This window comes from Drosophila pseudoobscura, chromosome 3, assembly GCF_009870125.1.
Source record: "Drosophila pseudoobscura strain MV-25-SWS-2005 chromosome 3, UCI_Dpse_MV25, whole genome shotgun sequence".
Taxonomy (NCBI): Eukaryota; Metazoa; Arthropoda; class Insecta; order Diptera; family Drosophilidae; genus Drosophila; species Drosophila pseudoobscura.
Genome location: NC_046680.1, coordinates 5015015 through 5035953, shown reverse-complemented (window position 1 = coordinate 5035953; position 20939 = coordinate 5015015). Strand labels below are relative to the sequence as shown.

Genomic DNA, 20939 nt, shown 5'->3' with positions numbered 1-20939 from the left:
CCCGGAGAGAACTCGCATGCCTCGATACCATCAAAGCGTATTCCGTTTTTGTTGCGCACTGTGGGGGTGTGTGCGCCTGGGCCTGGGCTGCTCTGACACACATGTTTGCAAATCGTTAACAAAAACTAAGCCTCCTTAGCCATGCTTCTGTAGTCAGATGTAGTCAGGGCCAAGACCAGCTGATGCAGGAAACCCATTGCAGATCCCAAAACAATAAAGCAAGCAACTCGGCTTTGGCCCAAGCAATTCCACACTTTAAAGGCCAATTCTCGGATCAGCTTTGTGAGCTGCCTAATTGGCAGAAAGCTGCTTAAAATGGCCAAGAAGAACGAGTGGGGATATGGGGGATGTGGCAATGGAAATGTGGCAAAGCCAATATTGACACGCCCACACAATTGAGTGCCGCCTCGTTGGAGTAGGGTGGAGTGGAGTGGGGACAGGAGGAGCTGCTGGGTCTCCTTGCCTGGTTTAAATCACATCCACATGGAACTTGCCGCTGCTGTTAATTACTTGATATTAATTTTATACCAGCAAAGAGGGATCCGGTCCGGTCGGCGTCGCCCCCTCTTGATTGTTTTCTATGCTGTGGCCAGGCACGTCCACTCTCAATGGCAGTCCTTCGTCCTGTCTGGGGCCCGTAATTAATGTCATCGTGTGGTTTATGGGGTTAACAGGCTGGCCACAGTCTGAGCTTTGGCCAGGACTTTTCACTTTGATGTCCTGGAGTGGAGACTTCTGGTCTGGACTAAGATCTGCTCTAAAATGTTATAATTAAATGTGCTTATTGGCCCTGTTTAGCATTTTAATTTATAATAAATTGTGATTCGGATGTTGATAGAGAACACTGGGCGAAAGTCTTCTCATTATCCAGGGAAGAGCTGTCTCTGAAATATATTCACAGATTTTCTGGCAGTGCAGGCAATGCACAAAAGGCCTTACTGCCCCTTTGATTTATGTGCAACGCTGCGTATGAGCAACCAAATGGGGCAGCTGTAACTGACATTGCATATTTGTCCACCCTCGGACACTCCTCGCGTCTCCCTCACGTCCGACTAGACCACCCCCTTGGGCATGTTTGCACAAAATATTGCGCATACGCCACCCGGGCCGAACCTTCTTTGCCTTTTGGCTTTGTCCCTTTGCCTTTTTGCGGCATAACGCGCGGTTAAGTGGCCATAATGTGTGCCTTTATGGGCTTGGCATTGGCATTGGCATTGGCTGTGGCTGTGGACTCCTTTCTGGCTGGCCCTTGCGCTGGTCCTGTTCCCATTTTAATTCCTTTGCCATATTTGCTGAGCCAGCATTGTTGCTGAATTATGTTTGGTCAGGGCGCTTGTTGATTTTTATATGGTATTTTTTCTGTGCTACGAGGAAAACCTGGTTGTCTGCTCGGGACGGCCTTCCATGGATGGAACCCCACTTCCTGCTGGACCTTCGGCAGTATGCATGATAAGCGGCCTGGCCAAAATATTTGCCTCTGCTCTGGCATGTTTGCCCAGTTGTTTACGGATAATCCGGTTTTATTGTTTAATAAGTCATCCCAGCTATCGCTTCAGATTCCCGACCAACCTGTCCTGTCCTGTCCTGTCCAACCTCTCCTCCTCCTCCAATGGTGCCCTGTCTGCCTGGCAGCGTTAGCGGCTCGTTAGCTTTTTGACTGGCTGTGCGACAGAGCATGGAAGACCTTTTTTCTAGGCGGATGAAAGTGAAGGTTTCTGGAGGGGCACGGCAAAATTAAATGCGTATTTGTATGTATGTAACACAAAAATCAACTTTAATTCAGGCAAAACCTGTTGAAAAGACTTGTGGCAACTTATTAGGGGGTTGACTGCCAACGAATAGATAACATTTAAGAAAGCCGCCATCAAATAAGGTACCAAATTATACAAATGGAATGGTTTTCCATTCGTACAGCCAAAAAAAAAAAAAACAACTTTGGGGGTTCAGTGAAACTAGAGGCATCGCAATTGGGGAAACTGCTTTCAAGAAAATTATTTTCTGGATTTAAACTGAGATATTTCATAAAGTTGTAGAGAAACAGGTACTAGGGCTCATTCTGAGCAATTTCAAGCCTTGATGAATCCTTAAAGTTTTTCCCAACTGGCTAAGGAATGCCCCTTTCAATGGTAAAATAAATGACTTAGTTATGTATAGAAATGTCACATGCTAATTTTCCGGGGAGGCTTTTCAATCAGCACCCGGCCGTAAAGCCAACGCAATTCCACGTCACTTACATCACACTCATCATTAGGCCATTAGTTAAATTATAGACTTCGCAATGACGATTGGCAAATGGTTTCAGTTCCCATTCCTAATCGAAGTACCCAATCCCAATGCCTATCCACAAGCCGCAAATTGCCACCCTTCGAGGGCGTCGATTGACGAGAAGAATAAAAGACATTTGCCCAGCACTTTGCGGCACATTTCGAAGTGGATCTAACAGAGTGGAGGAGCACAAGGACAAGTGGGAGAAATATAAATGGCAACGACAATCGACGACATTGGTTTGGTGGGGATCAACGTGAGGATTTGGAGATACATGGCCGTGCTGTATCCCACTCCGGGCACCAGTTGGCGGAAGTTTGCCTTTGTACTGCCCGTGTGCGCCATGAATCTGATGCAGTTCTTCTATCTGCTCCGCATGTGGAGCGACCTGCCCGCTTTCCTCCTCAATCTGTTCTTTTTTGCGGCCATTTTCAATTCCTTGATGCGGACGTGGCTGGTCATAATCAAGCGTCGGGAGTTTGAGAAATTTCTAGAGGAGCTGTTCAGGCTCTATCGATGGATACTCGATTCTGGCGACGAATACAGTCGGACCATCCTGCTGGAGGCGGAGCGAGAAGCCCATCGCCTGGCCGTTTTCAATTTGACAGCCTCCTTCCTGGACATTGTTGGGGCCCTGGTCTTCACCCTTTTCAAAGACGAGCGAAGTGAGTGACTGGCCTCAGAAATCCTTACCTTATACGGACTCCTTTTCCCCCATTCAGGTCATCCCTTTGGCGTGGCCCTTCCACTGCTGGACATGACCCGCACGCCCGTCTATGAAATTTTCTACTTGCTGCAGATTCCAACGCCCCTGCTCCTCAGCGTCCTGTACATGCCCTTTGTCAGTGTCTTTGCGGGCTTCGCCCTCTTCGGTAGGGCAATGCTGCGGATTCTGGTGCACAAATTGTCGCTGATTGGTGGCCAGCAGCAGGACGCTGGGGCACGCTATCAAAGGCTGACCGCCTGCATTCGCTTTTACATCGAAGTGCTAGGGTAAGCGTGAACGTGAGCGCTGGGTGCACCTTTCGGTCAGGCTTGAGCGTCTCTCTCTTTCAGTTATGTGCGTAACTTAAACAACTTGGTAAACCTCATTGTGGCCATCGAAGCAATCGTCTTTGGTTCTATCATCTGCTCTCTTCTCTTCTGCCTGAATATAGTAAGAAGTGTGAAAGTGTCCGCTCATCAGTCTGTCTGCCGAACTTTAGATTGATAATCTTATAGCTCGTTATGAGTACGGGTATCCCATAGTCGGAACATCGACTATAGCCCACCATTGTGCTGTCCTTTCAGATTACTTCACCCACCCAAATAGTCTCGATCGTGATGTACATCCTCACCATGCTCTATGTGCTGTACACCTACTACAATCGGGCCAACGACTTGGTCATTGAGGTATGAGCATCTCTTTGGACATTCCTGCTCTGTTCTGACCTGACTAATTTCTGGAATGTTTGTAGAACGCTCTGGTGGCGGATGCCGTCTACAATGTGCCCTGGTATGAGGGTAACATGCGTTTTCGCAAAACTCTCTTGATATTCTTGATGCAAACCCAATGTCCACTGGAGGTGGGTGCTGCCATGCTCGCGTGAATGCGATGCATTTCATTTGGGACTCTATGATTCTAATCCGGGCATCCGGTGCGTTGTACGCTCCATTTCATCTTTCAGATAAGAGTTGGCAACGTTTACCCCATGACTTTGGCCATGTTTCAGAGTCTGCTGAATGCGTCCTACTCCTACTTCACCATGCTGCGTGGCGTCACCAATAAATGAGCTGAAAGAGACCAGAGCATTCCTCAACCCCCAATCCCTTGCACAGTGCCGGCAATCTGAGTAATGCAAAAAGTTGTTTCTGTAGTTGTTGCTGGCGGTCCTAGTCCTGACGGTCCCTAGCTTTTTGCCATTTGCATATGCATCTCGTTTGAAAGGATTTAATCGGACTGTTTGCAATCGTAGTGCTCTGGCATGGAGTCAAAACCCTGGCTCCTGGCTACTGGCTACTGGCTTCTGTGTCCTCGTGTAAAAAGGGAAAATGCTTTGAATTGGCTTCTCAGATTGTTACACAAAATAGATTGTAGATTAAAGCAAAATGTTATCGTTGAAATAAAGTCAAACGAACGTGTAGGGAAGTAGTCAAATCCAACCGAAAGTTTTCGGTTTGTTTTTGCAGCTTAAACGAATTCTGTGGTACATATATGGAATTAAATTGTACATCAAATACGAGTGAGCTTGATTAGCAAACATCAGAGTGGAAATTCACTCTAATAACAGAGACTGCTGGTTAAATTACTCGGAATTCTGGGGCTTCTAAAATTGAATTTGCTTGTGTATTTTCAATCCCATGCCACAGAAATGTGTATAGCATTCCCATTTAATCGAAAGAGTCGTTATCTGTATATTTTTCATTGATTTCGTGTATTCTAATGGCAATTATAAACACACATTGATGCTGCATTACGAATGACATTTACATAATTACTTTTCAATTATTTCGGCTATAATTTTGGTCTGATCTCCCGACTTATTTGTGTGTATAAACCCTTGCATACTTTGGGGCTGCCGAATCGAATTTTTGTATTCATTTGCATATTGGAGTTCGGCAGAGCTCCTTTGCGCTTTTAATTAAAATGCCCAAAAACCTAGTCGTTGTCTGCTGCAATTTAATTAACATTAGTCATGTCCTTTATTATGCAAATAAACGGCTTTTGGCTGAACAGCAGAAACAGCAGCAGCAAGGCCAGCAGCAGTTGGAGCAGCAGCAGTTGGATCGTTTAATGCCAGCCGAACAGCAATAACAACTTAATTTAAAATTCATTATAACTGACACCAACTAGTTAAACAATTGCCAGAGGCATACAGCAGAGCAGACTGCTCCACAACAAAGGAAAACAACTAAAACGGTGGGAAAACAGGAGGCAAACAACAGCGAAGGGCGCGCTTGGGAAATTGAAATGAGCGGCGGAATACGCAAATAAACTTCAAAGCGCCGAGGAAAGCTGAAGGACCCCCGGACAGCGCGCTGTGCCGCTGCTCGGTGTCCTGGCGAGCGCATAAATAACAATACAGCAGGACCCGCAACAACAGTTCCTCCTATCGTTCGGCTCGAGTGGCGTATACTTAATTTTATTATGAGGTGTCAAGTGGGGACCAGTTGACTTGCCACCGCCGAGCGAACGAACGCCTTTTGTGCTGTGCTGTGTGTAGCTCTGTTGTTATTTATGTTGCCTGCTGTTGCCCGCCATTTGGTGGCAGGTGAACGCCTACGCGATACGCCTTCCCCAATGTCCTGGGAGAAATGTGAACTTCCTTTAGGCTTTCGCTTTTTCGCCGCATAGTTCCTGCGCTGCTCCTCGGTGGATCCTTTGATTTTTATGCAGGGAATATGCAAATGCCTACGGAAATGTAAATGTGGCAGACAGTGGCCGTATCCTGTGTCCTGTGTGTCTCCATTGTTGTGCTTGCTGCATAAAATTAACAAGTTTTGCCCTGGCTTTTGCCTCGGCAAAAAATGGTTTCATTAGAGAACTGTTCATGGTCGTTACTGCTGTTGGTAGTCCCTGCCACGCCTCCCGCCTCCCTCGACACTCGCCTCAGAGGTGACGTTGTTTTATAATTGAATTCATATGCATCAATGGAGGCAGCTTCGCAAAAACACAACACGCAGACACCAAGGCCAGAAGGCCGGAAGGGCGCAAGGGAGTGACGAGAGGAGCAGCCACAACATGGCAAACAGGACGGCAGCAGGACGTGGACAGGGACACACAATTTTTGGTGGCATTTTCAATTTTAAATGGATTTTCAATTGCGGTTGGAGCCGTTTGCATAAATTGCTATAATGAGTTTATTTCGAAGCCCTCTACTCAGCCAAGTGGCTTCGTTGGCGTCTCTTCATGAACAACATGTCCATGTCCTGGGCACTGTGCACTGTGCACTGTGTACTGTATACCGTGTCCTGCGTCCTGTGCTCATTTGCAATTGTCAACTGGCTGTCAGAAGTGACAGTTGTATTGACAGTTTGCTTTTGCTGTTAATTTTCGTTTTAATTGTGGCATTTGCTGTGGCGCTGAACTTTGTTGGGTGTTTGCGGTTGGCAGAGTGGAATTTCATTTGAATGCGAATTTGATGCGGGTTAAGCGTTTGGGATGATGTGACGCTTAACACACACTTAGATCAGGGCTTAAATTCAACTTTAAGTGCCGGAAGTTGCCACTCCATCAATTTGGCTGCGGCTCTATCTAAAATGTTCAGGCTTCCCCCTTTGAAATGCCATTGAATATTCCATCCATTGTCTGTTGGGTCATTTGCAAAATCTCTCATAAGCAAAGCATTCATTTTCCAATTATTTATTGATGACTCTGTGTGGGAGTCCCTCTCTCTCTGCCCTGCCCGAATGCACTGCAGACTCCACCAGTCACCTGCAATAAATCGCCAGCCTTTGGTCCCGGCCCCCTTCGGCCCCATCTGCATGGAGTTGAACAACTCAGGAGTCTGCCTCCTGCAGGATGTTTGTCTGGCTCTGGCACCGGCTCCGGCTCCCGCTTGGGTGTTGTTGTCTGGGTTTTGCCTGGAAAATATTTGCATTTTCACTTTTGATTTATTAGTGCCATTGCCATGTGTAAATTGCCAAAGCAAAGGTGCAAACAACAAGGCATCTTCCAGGCAGGACAGAGCAGGAGGCAGAGCCGGAGACGAAGCCTGGGCCAGGACAGAAGCCAGAAACAGAGCAGTCAGCGTTGACAAGGACACATTATGTTTGGCCAAATGAATGGTAATTGCGGCATTGAAACAAGTAATTGAAGTGCAACTCAAACGGTTGCCCAAGAGCCTGCCACTGTGCTCCTCCGTGACCACAGTTTCGATTAGTTTCTGAGGCTGGGAGGCAGCGCGATGGAGGTCATTACAGTTTTGCTAATTACAAGACCAAATTACAGAGAGATGTTCTCGGTTCTCGGTTCTCCTCCAGTGCCCCATTCCTCTCCATGGTATGATGGCCTCTTATGCCGTTGCCGATTACTTCCGCTTCTATGCAATTTCCGGTTGCCTAGGTTTGAGTTGGAGCTGGAGCTGGAGCAAGAGCTGCAGCTGGAGATGAAGTTGGACCTGGAGCCGACTGTTGCCTAAGCAGCTTTCCTGGAAAATGTCAAAACAGCGGACAACTTTATATGCCGGAATAAGGCAGGCGGCAGAGGCACAATAATGACAGGCACAAAAGACAGAAAAGAGCCGGCGAAAGAGCAGAAGCATAAGCAGATAATTACACAACAGAGAGTCCCTTTCTCTACCTCTATCTCTTCCTTACCACTACCTTACCACCACTCTCTGTCTCCCTCTCTCTCGCTCTGTGTTGCAGCCACAAAGTAGAAAATTACAAAAATAAAAAACCACAAGCGGAAAATTAAGAGCAAAAGCCTGCGGTCTCTAAAAAGATGCCAAGAAGGCAAGACAGAGGGAAAATGCCATTTGTTGTGGGTATTAATTTGCCCCAAACTTTAAGTTGAACATCCACCCAAGTGGAGCCTCTGGCAGGCAGGCCTAGAACTTGATCAAGATTTTGATTATCGGATGGAAATGCGAAATTCCTGTTAACCGAAATTCCAAACACAACGAAGTCTGTAGTAAGAGCCGAACTGTGGAGACATTTTCCACATTTCTGACTGTCTGCCGGGGTCTGTCCGTAAGCGAATGGCAAACACCGAATTCTGTGCTCCGTTGCAACCCCATCAGCTCCAACCCCAACTCCAACTTCAGTGTCTGCCCCGCAGCCACATTTAAATATGCCGCCAAGTTGTACCTTCGCTTCGACGCTTACGGATCCCTGCTCCATCTCCTCGTTATCCTCATCATCTCCTGGCGGTGGCTGGCACTGATTTCATGCTTTATAACTCCCGATATCCGAATGGCAAACAACGTTTAGCGCTTTAGCGTAGTGCCAGTGCCACCTGCCAAAAAGGAACGGAGCAGCACACCAGACAGGGCATTGTAGGGGTGCGACTGGCAGCAAGTGTTGCTTTGCCGCCTGCGGGGTCCGCGCGGCGTATGCGCAATGTTTGCTTTACATTTTTCTCCTCTTCTTTTTTTGGCGTTGAGTGGTTGTTTTTTCTTGGGCTTACCTCTCGGGGGGTGGGGGGACAGCTCATGGCATATGCATGATACATCAAATATTTAAGCGATATTTCAGCTATTCCGACAATGAGTCAAATCCAAGAGAATGTCTGTGGACTCCGTCTGCTGCGGATGATGCTGCCTGCCAGCCTGCCTGCCTGCTGCCTGCGATAATAAAGTTTACAGATAAACGATTCTGCAATCAAATTATGCCACCCCTCCCGGGACAGAGTCAAGTTTTGATTTTGAATTCAAACCGTAGGGGAGATGCAAATAACATTTGATTTATATTTTCTCTTGAAATTTACGTGTTATTTATGATTTAGATTGTCTTCAAACGAAGACCAGCTGCAGCTTGTCGTGCCAGTGAATTTAAAGTTGGCCAGAAAGAGCTTGGCTAGCTCAGAGACCACATGATATTGTTATTCTTGTCGTAATTAAAAACCCATGAAAGCAACGACAACGGCAACGACGACGACCAAACAACTGGCCACAATCGCATGAGCAGACGCAGACCCAGACAGACAGCTCGATGGAGTGCGGAGTCCGTCATGTGTGTCTGTGTGTGTGTGTGTGTGTGTGTGTGTGTGTGTTTGTGTCTGGTAAAATAAACATGAAGCGTATTGATGGCACGGCTGTGGGTGGCTGGCTGCACCTCTTCCCGGACGAATGCCAGCAAAAAGTTCCATATCAATTTTAAGCCAAAGTAATGAAAAAGTAACAGCAACAGCAACACAGCGGCAAAGGGAAAAGCAAGACGAGCAGAAAAAGAATTAAAACGAAAGCTATAGACAAAGCATATTTGCACGCAGCGGGAAGGACTCGACTGCCCCATTCTGGCTCCTTGGGAAATGTGTCTGCCGACCCGCTCCCCGATGATGATGATATCGTTGGGAACGCTAACGCTTTATGACAACCCAATGGGCCACTAGAAAGAACGAAGCGTGTAGCACATTTCTTGGTTTTGTTGCTGCAGTAGGTTGCTCTGGCTGCTGTCCTAAGGATGCTGTTTACATTCGCCGGCGAAGGACAAGCGGCGGACCATGTCTGAAGCAACGAAATTAAAAACCAATAAAAAGCGCTGCACACGAAATTAAAAATTATGTTTTCCCTTCTCCCTCTCTCTGACAATAACAGAAACGGAAGCGGAAAACAACATTCCATTCCGGTAAAGAAAAAGTTGTAAAAAACACGAATAAAATTTCCGGGCTGGGGCTGGGCTTTAAAAAATGCCTCACATAAAACTTTTACAATTAAGCAAAACGATGCAAAGTTGGCCAGACCAGGGCCAGAGCCTATGCACCACTTCGATAATTGAATATTTTAGCCAGACGAGTCTTAAGGCCGCGGGGAGGGGGCGGGAATGAAATGCCAGCAAAGCGGAAGTGGGAGGATGGGCCAGAAAAACTGTAGCATATATTTGGGCGTCGATGGAGAGCAGCAGCAGTCCCAGGAATTAATTGCTGCACAGTGTTTCGGCATAGATCGTTGAAACTTTCACGGCGAGTCATTTATTTAATTTACTACCTTACAGCAAAATCGGTCCTCCCCTATCCCTTCCCCACCCCCAGCCAAGGCCAACTGCATGGCTATGAATAATTTAAGCAAATCGCAGGCTGTTGGCTGTTGGACTGTCCCCAGTGCCAGTCGTACTCCTATATCAAATAGTATCCAAGCTATCCTCGGCTCTGTTCTGTTCTGTTTTGTTTTGTCTGCGTGAACGTGTCGCTTGGCCGGATTAGGCGGCATTTGCATATTTTAATTATTTAGATGGCTCTGCGGAGCGGAGCTACTTAGGCCACCGAAGCAGTGAATCGGAAGCGGGAGACCCGACTTAATTAAGAGTCTCCATCCTCCTTGGAGCTTCCCAAAAAAACGCCATTGATAGCAAGAACATATGTTTTTTGTTTCAGGGGCAAGAAAGTAGTGTTCTCCCGCAGAAATTCGCATTAAAGCTAGCCCCAGGACCGAGCGGATAAACGTATTTCAGAGCCAAATCCAGAGTTTGGCCAATAAACACATTACAAGCATCGCCGATCATAAATTCATAATGAAATATGAAGCCAAGCCCAGCCAGCACTAGCCCCAGCCCCAGCCCCACACCGAAATATATACAGATACAAGGAAGATACGGATGAAGAAGCCACCCGGCGAGTAAAAGGGAAAAATATAACTATAATAAATACGCAACAGTGTAGTACACAGACGAAAGTCAGTCGGAGAGCAGAGTCAGAGTCAGGGTCTGGTTTTGGCCAGCAGCTCTCAGGGCAGCTGGGCGCAAGAGGAGCAGCGAACCGTCTGTGGCATTAGTTTTATGATTATTTGTGGCATTTATTGTGTGGACAGTGGCTACAACTGACCAAAGCAACTACCCCCGCAACCACCCACTCCCCCCATATGGGGCTATCTGGGTCCAGTCCATGGGCAGTGCAGCTTTAATTAGATTTGCACATTACACAGAGACCAACGCACCAACGGCTAATGATTCTGGTCCGATATTGGTATGCCTCACACGAAGTTGTACAGTGGTTAGAAAGCGTCCGCAATAATGTCCTTGAGAGTCGCATCTTTGCCCTCCATTTGCCATTGTGTTTGGCACACTGTGGACCCACAGTGTCTTCCGGCTGACTCTTTAGGGCTGGTGTGGCAGGGTCTGACTTGTTGGACTCGTCTAATGCACAGAGTATGATGCGATAAATACCAGACGGTAACAGTTGCCTTGAGAGCAGGCCACTGGCCTAGACACGGCCGGAGCTTCCCCCCCATCAATAATGCTTAATTTAATTCGACACTCTCTGACTTTCGCTATCTCTTTAAGCCCGAGGTCCTTCCAGGGGAGGGTCTGGGTGGGGACTGGCGCATGATTATTATTAGTTATGATGATGTATCCCCCCTAATGGCTGCATGAACGTGTGTGGGCTGTGCGAGTGTTCGACTCTGGCGAATATTAATAATTGTTTCTTTTTTCCGGCCTGTTTTTCGAGGCCTCGTCCGTCGGCGCCGCTACGTCTGCGAAACACGCTAAAAATTAATTAAACGTCCCAGGCGAAGGGTGTAAATACATACATACACTTTTTTTCTGCTGTTCTGCTCTGTTTTTACTCGGCCATTTCGTGGTTATTTATGCGCTTTGCCCGACCAAGCCCCTGGCACGGGCATGTTCTGGCCCTGTCCGGTCCGGACCGGTTCGGATCCGGGCCTACACTTGATTCATTGTTTTTCCGTACGTGGGTATATGGGCAGCACGCACTCATATTGCCAATTTATATTTGTATTAATTAATGGGCCAGTAAACAATTGCTGAAAGCTGCGCCATTAGCCCCAGTCCCGTGGACCCATCGGTGGAGGGGGTGATGCGATGTGAGGCGGATGGACGGGGCTAAAAATGCGGGAAATGGCTGCAATAATAAGCTAGCCAGTGGGCCACATAAATTATACAGGTTTTCCTCCTCTTTTCATTCATTTCATTCTGCTGGAGTTAATAACATTTCGGTTATGAAATTCTGCAAAATTGACCCCAGTTCAGTTATTTGTGCAGCACATTTTTTCCTCGGCTTCTGGTCAGACATAATAAATTCTGCTGTCAATTTTGGTGCATTTTTAACTAATCGAAAATGGGAAAAGGAGAATTTTGCGGTTCACTGGATTTAAAATGATTAAATAAATAGTTTTTTTCCCCAATTTCAGATGCCCAAAAGTATGCTGCACAGTTTTTCAACCAGACAAATTTAACAATCAAAAGCGGCATATATACACACATCGGCATAAGTATTTTGACAAAAATTATGCACAACATATTCGGTTGTAACTTCTTATTTTTTCAAAGTAGAAACTATATTTATTTATCGTAGATAGGTATTATATTAAGCTATTAACAATATGTAAAAAAAGTATGATAAGTGGGTTTATTGTGAAATGAAAATTAATTATTCCCAAACAGACGGTGGCATAAGTATTTTGACATTTTATAAAATGTAAAAAAAAAAAAAAACTAATGGAACGAACTAACTTTATATGATGAATCAGTAAAATATATATCCTCCCTTTGCCTCTATCACCTTTTGCAGACGTCTCGGAACTGACTCTACTAAGCTGTGGATATAAGCCAGCAGAATTTCTCTCCAGAGTGATTTCACCTCTCAGATTATATTCTTACGGTTCCTTGTCAAATTTGGAGTCCGGTTTCTTTTTATATAAGACCAGAGATTCTCGATAATGTTTAAGTCTTTGCTCTGGGGCGGCTAGTCCAAAGTATTAACCCCAATGTCCTTCAAGAATTGGGTAACGACTTTAGCTTTATGACACGGGGCATTGTCCTGTTTAAAGGTAAAGGACTCCCCAATAAAATTATCTCCAGAGGAGAAAGCGTGAATGTTTAGCACTTCCAAATATTTGTCTTTATTCATGCTACCATCAACAGGAACTAAATTTCGCGAGCCGTTGTAGGCGACGTATCCATACAACATTATGGTCCCACCTCCATGGATCGATTACACATATAGGTGCCACTTTTTTGCGACGTGCTTTTAGGTTTCTAACGAAAACAATTTTGTTTGAGCCGTGAAACTGAAAAGCACTGGCATCGCTCCATAAAAAATTTTTCCAAAATTAAAATTATTTGCCGTTTAATTTTTTGGCAAACTCAAGGCGCTTTAAATTATTGCGCTGTGTTATTTGCACTAAAGCTCTGATAATATATGTTCAAAAATCAGTTTCCTTAAGACCTCTACGTATTGTCCGTTCGCTGACATCAAAATTTCCTGTTTCCTTCAAGTCATTGGCAACCGATCGAGGAGTTTTCAAGACATCCTGCTTAAATTGCCGCAAACTAAAAGTGTCTACCTTGGCAGTTTTCTTTCGTGGTCTGCCACAACGTGTAGCGTTTTTAGCAGTGTTGGTTTTTTTAAATTTGTTTTTTTATAGCAGTTTGTCTGACGTGAAATATACATAATCTACTGATATTTTGCACTGAAATACCAGAGTTGAACTTCACTATTATTTCATTTTTAAGAGATTCACTGAATTCCTTTCGGTTACTCATATTGCACAAATTATTGAACGAAAACAATTTTTATCAGCATTTACAATCTCTAAACTGAGATAATCCGTAATAATGGTTTCGCTTTCTATCAACAGCAGATCAATGCAAATTAATTGAAGTTCTGACAAAATACTTTTGTCCAGCCAAGATCAGATTACGAATGAGAATAAGAAGCATATTAACAAAACGCAAAATGCAACTACGAAGATAATTTGCAATATACTTTATGCATTCATGTAGTTAGCGGTAAATCAGATAAGAGAGCTGTAACACGTAGCAATTCGTCAAAATTCAACGTTAAACGTTGCGTAGAGCTTTGTCAAAATACTTATGCCGACGTGTGTATGTATGTACATTTATATGGATTTCCGCAGCCTCTTGTGTTTTGTGCTGCTTCCGACTGCCAACTTTAATATCTGGCCGTTTTCCCACATCATTGCAATGGCTTTTAGCAGTAAAAGCAGGGCATTGAAAACGCATAAAACAATCGCCTGGAAAAGCGCAGCCAGAAATGCCAGCAGCAGATTGTCGCAGGTCACAATAAAAGTGCGCCATCCTCGACTCCTGTTTATTTGTCCAGCCAGAAGGCAGCCACCTCACCCCACCCCACCCACTCCCAGGGCAAGGACCATGGCCGCAAATAAGTACTGTGGCAGCTGCACATTACAATTTGTTCTCGGGGTGCCCTCTCTCTCTCTCTTTGCCCTGTGTGTGGTTTCGGACTCGGACTTTTCGGTCATGATAAAAATGAGCGTCGGAAATGCGAATATAAATTCTGCCATATCTGATGTACAAGTGTACGATTGTCTGTGTGTAAGTGGGTGTGTGTGTGTGAGTGTGTGTGGCAGGATAAACGTAGTGGCTGTACTGCATTGCCGTTGCCAGGATGCCAGCCAGACTACGGGAGCATACCAATCATCGGAAGTGTGCCGCAGGACTGGGGCAGGACCGGCAACGGCAACGGCAACGGAAATGACATGCAATAAAGCACAAAGGCGCACACGCATCGAGTGAAAGCAGTGAAAGCTCTCCTCCCCATTGTCTGCTGCCCGTCGCTGGATTATAACGAAAAATGGCATCTAACAACAAAAATCTATCTGGCAAATGCATTTGCGCCCCATCCCCAGCAGCCGGGGAGAAACTTTACGAAATTACAATTGCAAAAGTTGCGTATGCCCGGAGATGGCAGAGTCCTTGCCCTCGGCTGCTGTCCAGCATCCAGATGGCAGTGGGAGTTGGGGGGGAACTGAGTGGCACCCTTGCTTCTACCCCATGCCCTCATTCTAAGGGGCTCTGTGTGTCTGTGTGCGTTAACGCCAAAGTCATTTGGCTTATCAATGCCAGACGCAGACAATTTCGGTCGCTTATCGCTTGGTCGCATCGCATCGCTCCGACCCGATCCATGCAGGTGGCATGCGGCATGCAGGAGGAGTGAGAGCATTATTAAGTGGCCATTAGCCGGACCTGGCGACATAGTTGGGAGCATTACCACAAATTACACAGCTGCCAATGATTTTGTTGACTCCCCGCCGAAGCGGCAGCAAACATTGCTCAACCGATGCTCGATGGTCGATGGTCGATGGTCGAGGCGCGACTATGTTGATTCTAACCAGCAAACCAGGCATCGGACAACAGGCCAGCAGCGGGAGGAGGAGTTGACTCGACATTCCTCTCCAGTCCCCATCCCTGCTTGCTAATTACGCCCTGCAGCAAGCGTTGCATGCATGTGATTGCCCGTACCTCAATGGTCTCCAAGCAGGGTCTTGCAACGTTGCAACGTTGTTGTCGTCGTCGCTGCTGCCACAGTCCCTATGCCATCCCTGAGTTGCAGCTCCCATATCCGAGTCGGAGTCTGCCATAATTTGCCATCAACTTATTAGCAGGCAGAACTCTCTGGCTGTCAGTTGCAAGAGTACGAGTAGTTTCGATTTTAATTTTCGTGTTGCTGCTGCCTCTGGTGGTGGTGCGGCATGCAAATGCAAATGCCCGACATGCATAATTTGTATTCATTATCCGATGCATAATTACAGATGCGAGTAGCGGGTCCCTTGTAGTTGCAGCTCCAAGATCAGGCCTGAGTCGACTGACCCTCGGCCAATTCCATTTCCTAAGTTATAGAATAGTCTGTGTTTGTGTACCTTCTTTGAACTCTTTATTCAAGAGAATGCAATACAATTTATTGGCTTAAAGTATAATTATTTTAATACATTTATCATTAGCCCAATCGTGTAGCAACGGCTCCGAAGATGCCACATCGCATTTAGTAAATATACGCGTACTATATGTAGTGGATGCAATAAATACAATTAATTATATATCTCTCTTACTTTCTGGATGTACATATGTATAAATAGGCTTATCTCCAAAATATGCATAAAATATATAAAAATAGTTTTCAAGATGATCTTAATCTTTTCGCTTATCTAGGGATGTGTATTTGGAACAGTGTTGAGCCCACTTGGCTGGCTCTTATTGTATGGTTTCGTCCTCTGATAGAGTTGCATATGTTTCTCTGTGTGCCTTAATTTCAAGTTGAACTTTGCTTTGCTTTCTTGAGTTCTTGCCTCCGTTCCGTTCCATTCCGTTCTGGTCTGGTCTGGACAATTGATGATCCCTCGCAGGGTCTGTGGCTACTTCGTTAGCGTCGGCATTCAGCTCGAATCGGAGTGGAGTGCCCAGGGCGCCTCATTAATAACCTCCTTGCCACGCTTCGCCTGCTCTCTGTTGCGCCTGCGCCTTCGCCTTCACCTCCACTTGGACCTAGTCCCCGGCAATCAGCTCTAATTAAAATGGCCTCGGGTTCGGCAGCATCACGAGATGATGCAGTTCTTGTCCTTGTCGCCGGCCATCTCGGCGGGCTTCCTCTTCCGATCGTATGCCAGCGCATCGTTGGGCACGTAGCTGACACGCACCCCGCCATAGTGCCGCCGCTGCGGCAGCTGGTACATCATCATGTAGTCCTCGGAGCTGGAGGAGCTTGAGGAGCACGTGGAGCATACGTCCGACTCCTCTGCCGACTCCTCGCGCTCCCGTTCTCTCTGCTGGCGCGGCGACTTGTGGGCGGTTTCGCTGTCCGCCTGCAGGACGGAGGGTGGGCCCTGGTAGGAGGAGGACAACGGCTGGGCGGGGGCATAGGTGTCTGCTCGGGTGGTGGAGTGCGACCTGTGGCCGCTGCCACTGCGATGGTGGTTTCCGGACGAGGTGGAGGAGGTGGACTTGCGGCGACGTCTACGCCTCGAGGAATGTCCAGGCCCATGGCGACCACTCTCTCTATCCTTATCCCCCCCCTTGTCTCTGTCTCTGTCTCTGTCTCTGTCCCTCTCCCGATCCCGATCGCGATCCTTGTCGCCTCCCCCGCTCGTGCCAGCTCCATTGCCGGAGTAGCTGCGGGAGCGGGGCAATGTGTCCGGTATTCCCTCGAAGCGGACGCCCTTCTTCTTGGCCGGCTCTCCGCTCATGGGGGAGGAGGAGGAGGCCCCGCTCAGGATGGACACGGGGTGCGTGGGGCCGTGCGTGGCCGAGTGCGCCGACAGGGGAGTGTTTAGGGAGCGATCACCGGCGGAGTGTGTGGGCGAGCCCATAAGCTCTGGGGGCAGGGCCGTAGAGGCGACGCTCAGGTTGGGCGTCGGAAGCTCAGGCACCTCTCCTACGGCACCCCTTTCGGGGGGCGGGGGCGGTGGGTGCATGATGTCCGCGTACTCGTGCTGGAACTGCTGGGCGGAGGAATGAAGCGCCGGCTGCTGACCAAAGTGGGCCGCCATCTGGTGCTGCAGCATTGGACCCTTCCCCGCCAGCTCTGGCATGCTGGAGGTGTGCTGGTTCTCCATCAGCTGCCGCTGCAGCTGGTAGCTGTGGGTGGCTCCCAGCGGGGGCTTGGCCGGCCAGGCTGTGTCCAGATTCGAGGACATCTCGTTGAAGTTGTAGACGCCATCGCGCTGCAGCTCCATGGGCTTCGGCATCAGGTGCGGCTGGAAGTCTCCGGGCGAATTCAGGGGCGACATGTTATGCGAGGTGCTGGAGGCTCGCCCGCCGGAGAAGTCGGTGAAGTCCCCGCCGCCCGCATGGTCGCCGCTCCTGCAGTGCTCCAGATCCTTGACCACACCCGCGTCCGAGTCGGACGTGGCGTAGCTCTGGCTCTGGCTCTGCTTGGCCTGTTCCAGCAATGACAGTTCCCCGCCCAGTCCCATCAGACTGCCGCCGACCACTGGTCCTCCGGCCGCCTCCAGCTGTTGAGTCTGGAGCTGGTACATGGCCTGGTTAAAGCTCGCCTGGTGCTGCTGCTGCTGCTGCGGCGACATGGGCGGCGAGCTGGAGGCGTGGCTGCTGGTGATGCGCGTCTGGGGACGCACCCGTTGCGTGGGCGGGGTGGGGGTGGTGTACATGCCGGTGCCAGAGCTGTCGGACGGCGTCGGTGGTTCCCCCTTGCTGCAGGCGATGGAGCAGTAGATGGCCCCACGGCGGGGCAGGAAGGCGCGTCCGAGCAGCGAGCAGCGGCACGTGTTGCACGAGAAGCACTCGTCGGTGGCATGCCAGTGCTGGCCGTCGTGGCTCATCTGCCCCTGATCGACGCCAATGGCCTCCCCGCAGTAGTCGCAGTACTCCGCGAACATCGCGTCGAAGCAGTGGAGGCAGTAGGGCTTGCCCTCCCGCATGATGTACCGCTGACCGCCGAGCTGCTTGTCGCACTCGTGGCAGGCGAAGTGGTTCATGTGCCAGGCCCGTCCTTCGGCCTCCGTGCACTCGTCGGCCAGGATGATCTAGGACGATAAAGACAGGGTTCTCGTAATCCTCCCGCAATGAGAGTAGAATCAGGATCAGGGCTTACCTCATCGCAGGCCGAGCAGCGGGGCTTGAGGGTCTCCGCGTGGTGGCGCCCGCAATACATGCGTCCATCGCGGTGGAAGTAGATGAGGTCCACCAGCAGTTCGCGGCAGATGCAGCACGTGAAACAGGCCGGATGCCAGCTGGCATTGGGACCGAGGCGCGTCGCGAACACGGCAATGTCCCCCGTGGAGATTAGTTCGTCGCACTGCAAATAGTTTGGGTCTGGGATCAGAGCTGGTCTTCGGAGTATGTGAATGTGGATGGGGAATGTGGGGCAGGTATATGTACTTACGCCGTCGCATGGCCGGGCACTCATCAGCTGTCGGACGTTGCCGCGTCCGAGGGCATCGCGCTTGCGCTGCGTGGAGAAGAGGCGCAGCTCCTTGCGCTCCTCATCCGTCAGTGAGTGACAGTAACGAACCTGCAATGACAGAAAGTAACTGAAAACCGTTCGGGAAGCCTCTCTCCCCCTTTTCTTTTGACTGTTCGTTGGACAGGGAAATCATATGTTCAAGTAGACTCTCAACATCTTGAAGAATCCGTGGGCATAAGGCAGAAGGCCGCTAGCAGCCAGCAGCCAGCAGCCTCAAGTGATCTTTCCAAGAAGCGCATACATGGAACAGGCGGAGATTGTTTGTCTCGACTGAAGGCTGCGAGCCTTTGACTATCCAACATCAGCAGTCAGTGGGGTGGCCAGTGGCCAGTGTCCAGTGGCCAGACATACCCAGACCCCACCAATCCACAATCCACAAACCCACAAAGCCCAAAGCAAACCGCAAAAGGCAAAACGGTAGCCGGTAGCCAAGGCTGCCCATCAACGCTTCTCCGCCATCTCTTACATCTCCTCCATCGGAATCTGCTGCCCCATCTGGAGCCACTGCGGTCAGCCTCCCATCCCATCCCATCGCATCCCGTCTCGTCTCGTTTGTGTGTTGTATGCAAATTTTTTTCGGCTGCCTCCACTTATTTTTTCGGGCACCCAGTTTGGCCTTCAATGAGTGTTCTAGCCATCGTTAGCAGTGTTGGCAGTGGCAGTGGCAGTGGACCGTCCCACCAGCCCACGTTACTGATATCTGGGAATCCGCTCAGGCCTTTTTGTTTGGATAGTTTTTTGTGGTTTTTGCGTCTGCTCTAAATACCGAGAGCCAACTCTTCAGTTGGGTCCCAGGCACCGGCACGGGCACAGGCACAGGCACAGGCATTGGCTGCACTTGTTTTCCCGATTAATTAAAGGTTACACAGTGCCAAGGGAGTGGGGTGGCATGGTGTGTGTGTGTGTGTGTGTGTATGTGTATGTGCGAGTGGGAAAAATCACCAGACAATTTGACTTTGAAATGTCATAGCCCGTAATTCGAGTCGGTTTCAATCACGATAAAGCGGCCGCCATGCGATGCTCTCGGGCATTTGGATAAATGCCGCGAAATTGACAGGTCCAGCGAGTCCCTGGAGCATGGGGCAGGTAGTTCGAGTCCCCCCAACTTCGTTCTTGTGTACTCACCTCGTTATCATGCGGCGGAAGTTGATGCAGCAATTGTCGCACACGATACTGCTCCCCCGGACTGTTAACGTATGGCACTTTGTCGTCGGGTATTTGCGAGAAATATAAGCGGACCTGCGGGAGAAAAAAGCCACATTGAAATACATTGAGGAATGCTTAAATACAGTTAACCGAGGAGGGAGTGGTGGGGAGAGGAGATTTTGCAAAGGGTTAAGAGCCTAGCCTGGGAGATCGCTCGGCGTACTCGTCGCACTCGGCGGCTGCCACAGCCACAGCCACGGCACAGCGGGTAAAGATTTTTGATTTTATTACGTTGATTTCCCTCTCTCTGGCTTCATTCTGGTTTCCTCCCTCCTCCTTTTTCTTTCGTTTTTCCCCATTTGAGCCAGGTTGAAAGGTGCACAACGTGCTAAGCCAACTTTATTGGCCACGCTTGCAGCAGGCTGCAGAACGTTCTCCGTTCGCCGGTCGGAGTCGGAGGACAGAGGCTGGAGGACGGAGGCTGGAGGGATAGGGAGATGCCAACTCTCGCAGCGAGTGACTGACACATGGCTTATGCCGCATCAACGTAAATTGCTGCCACATGGCTGTAAATAAATTTTCAATTCTGTTTGTAAAGTCACAGAAAAAGGCTAGCGAACCGAACCGAACCGACCCGAACCGAAAGAAAGAAAAAAGAAATGCAATGCTAGACATTTGATAGGCCCAATGGGATGGAATGGGATGGGAGGGGAGGGGAGGGGATGGGATGGGACGACGGCTTTAACGGAAGCCAAAAAGTTCAGTGGAAAATGGCGAAAATATTCACGAAAAAAGATTTGGGAGTGGATGCAAATGGGGGATGGTGCAGGATGGGGGCGACCAAGCTGGGGGCCTCTGCTGGCGAAGATTGTGGAAGATTTATTTGGCATTGTCGCATATTTCACGCGAATAATTTACGAGTTCGTTTCGCTTTTTCGGTCGCCTGGCAAATAATTGAAAAAGGCACGATGGCCAGCAAAGAGTTCTGCCGCAATTGAATTGGCCATTAAAGTCAAATTCGCATTGAAGAATGGCCATGGCCCCAGTGCCAGCCTCAGTCCCGGCTTTCATTAGCGCAATCTAATTCGATAGATACTCGCAGATAGACGGACACAGTGGACCTTCGCCTAATTGACACAGTCCAATAAGCCGGTCCCAGTCACCAGTCACCAGTCTGCAGTCAGTGCCA

The 20939-nt window shown here is 48.7% G+C and overlaps 2 protein-coding genes across 5 annotated transcripts in view; one reads left to right on the top strand and one right to left on the bottom strand.

Moving 5' to 3' along the window:
* Positions 1-2470: 2470 nt before the first annotated feature.
* On the top strand, positions 2471-4402 carry Or43a (Odorant receptor 43a). Its single transcript, XM_001360162.3, has 6 exons — positions 2471-2930; positions 2988-3258; positions 3322-3421; positions 3556-3657; positions 3723-3830; positions 3933-4402. The coding sequence occupies exons 1-6, from the start codon at positions 2480-2482 to the stop codon at positions 4035-4037; spliced, it is 1137 nt and encodes a 378-aa protein (XP_001360199.2). The 5' UTR covers positions 2471-2479; the 3' UTR covers positions 4038-4402.
* An 11132-nt stretch (positions 4403-15534) lies between these two features.
* Positions 15535-20939, bottom strand: part of pk (prickle) — a 53628-nt gene continuing 48223 nt past the window's right edge. For all 4 annotated transcript variants that reach the window (XM_001360158.4, XM_015183611.2, XM_033378865.1 and 1 more), the window contains exons 3-6: positions 19730-19843; positions 18524-18652; positions 18233-18436; positions 15535-18164 (exon numbers count right to left, since the gene is read on the bottom strand). In XM_001360158.4, the coding sequence (XP_001360195.4) occupies positions 16218-18164; positions 18233-18436; positions 18524-18652; positions 19730-19843 (2394 nt within the window). In that variant the 3' untranslated portion in view covers positions 15535-16217. The remainder of the gene's footprint in view (positions 18165-18232; positions 18437-18523; positions 18653-19729; positions 19844-20939) is intronic.

Excerpts from the sequence above, each read along its gene's own strand:
- Or43a (XM_001360162.3), top strand. The coding sequence starts at position 2,480 with ATGGCAACGACAATCGACGACATTGGTTTGGTGGGGATCAACGTGAGG. Across the intron at positions 3,259-3,321 it reads TTTTACATCGAAGTGCTAGG|TTATGTGCGTAACTTAAACA; the intron begins GTAAGCGTGAAC and ends TCTCTCTTTCAG. Across the intron at positions 3,831-3,932 it reads AAACCCAATGTCCACTGGAG|ATAAGAGTTGGCAACGTTTA; the intron begins GTGGGTGCTGCC and ends TTCATCTTTCAG.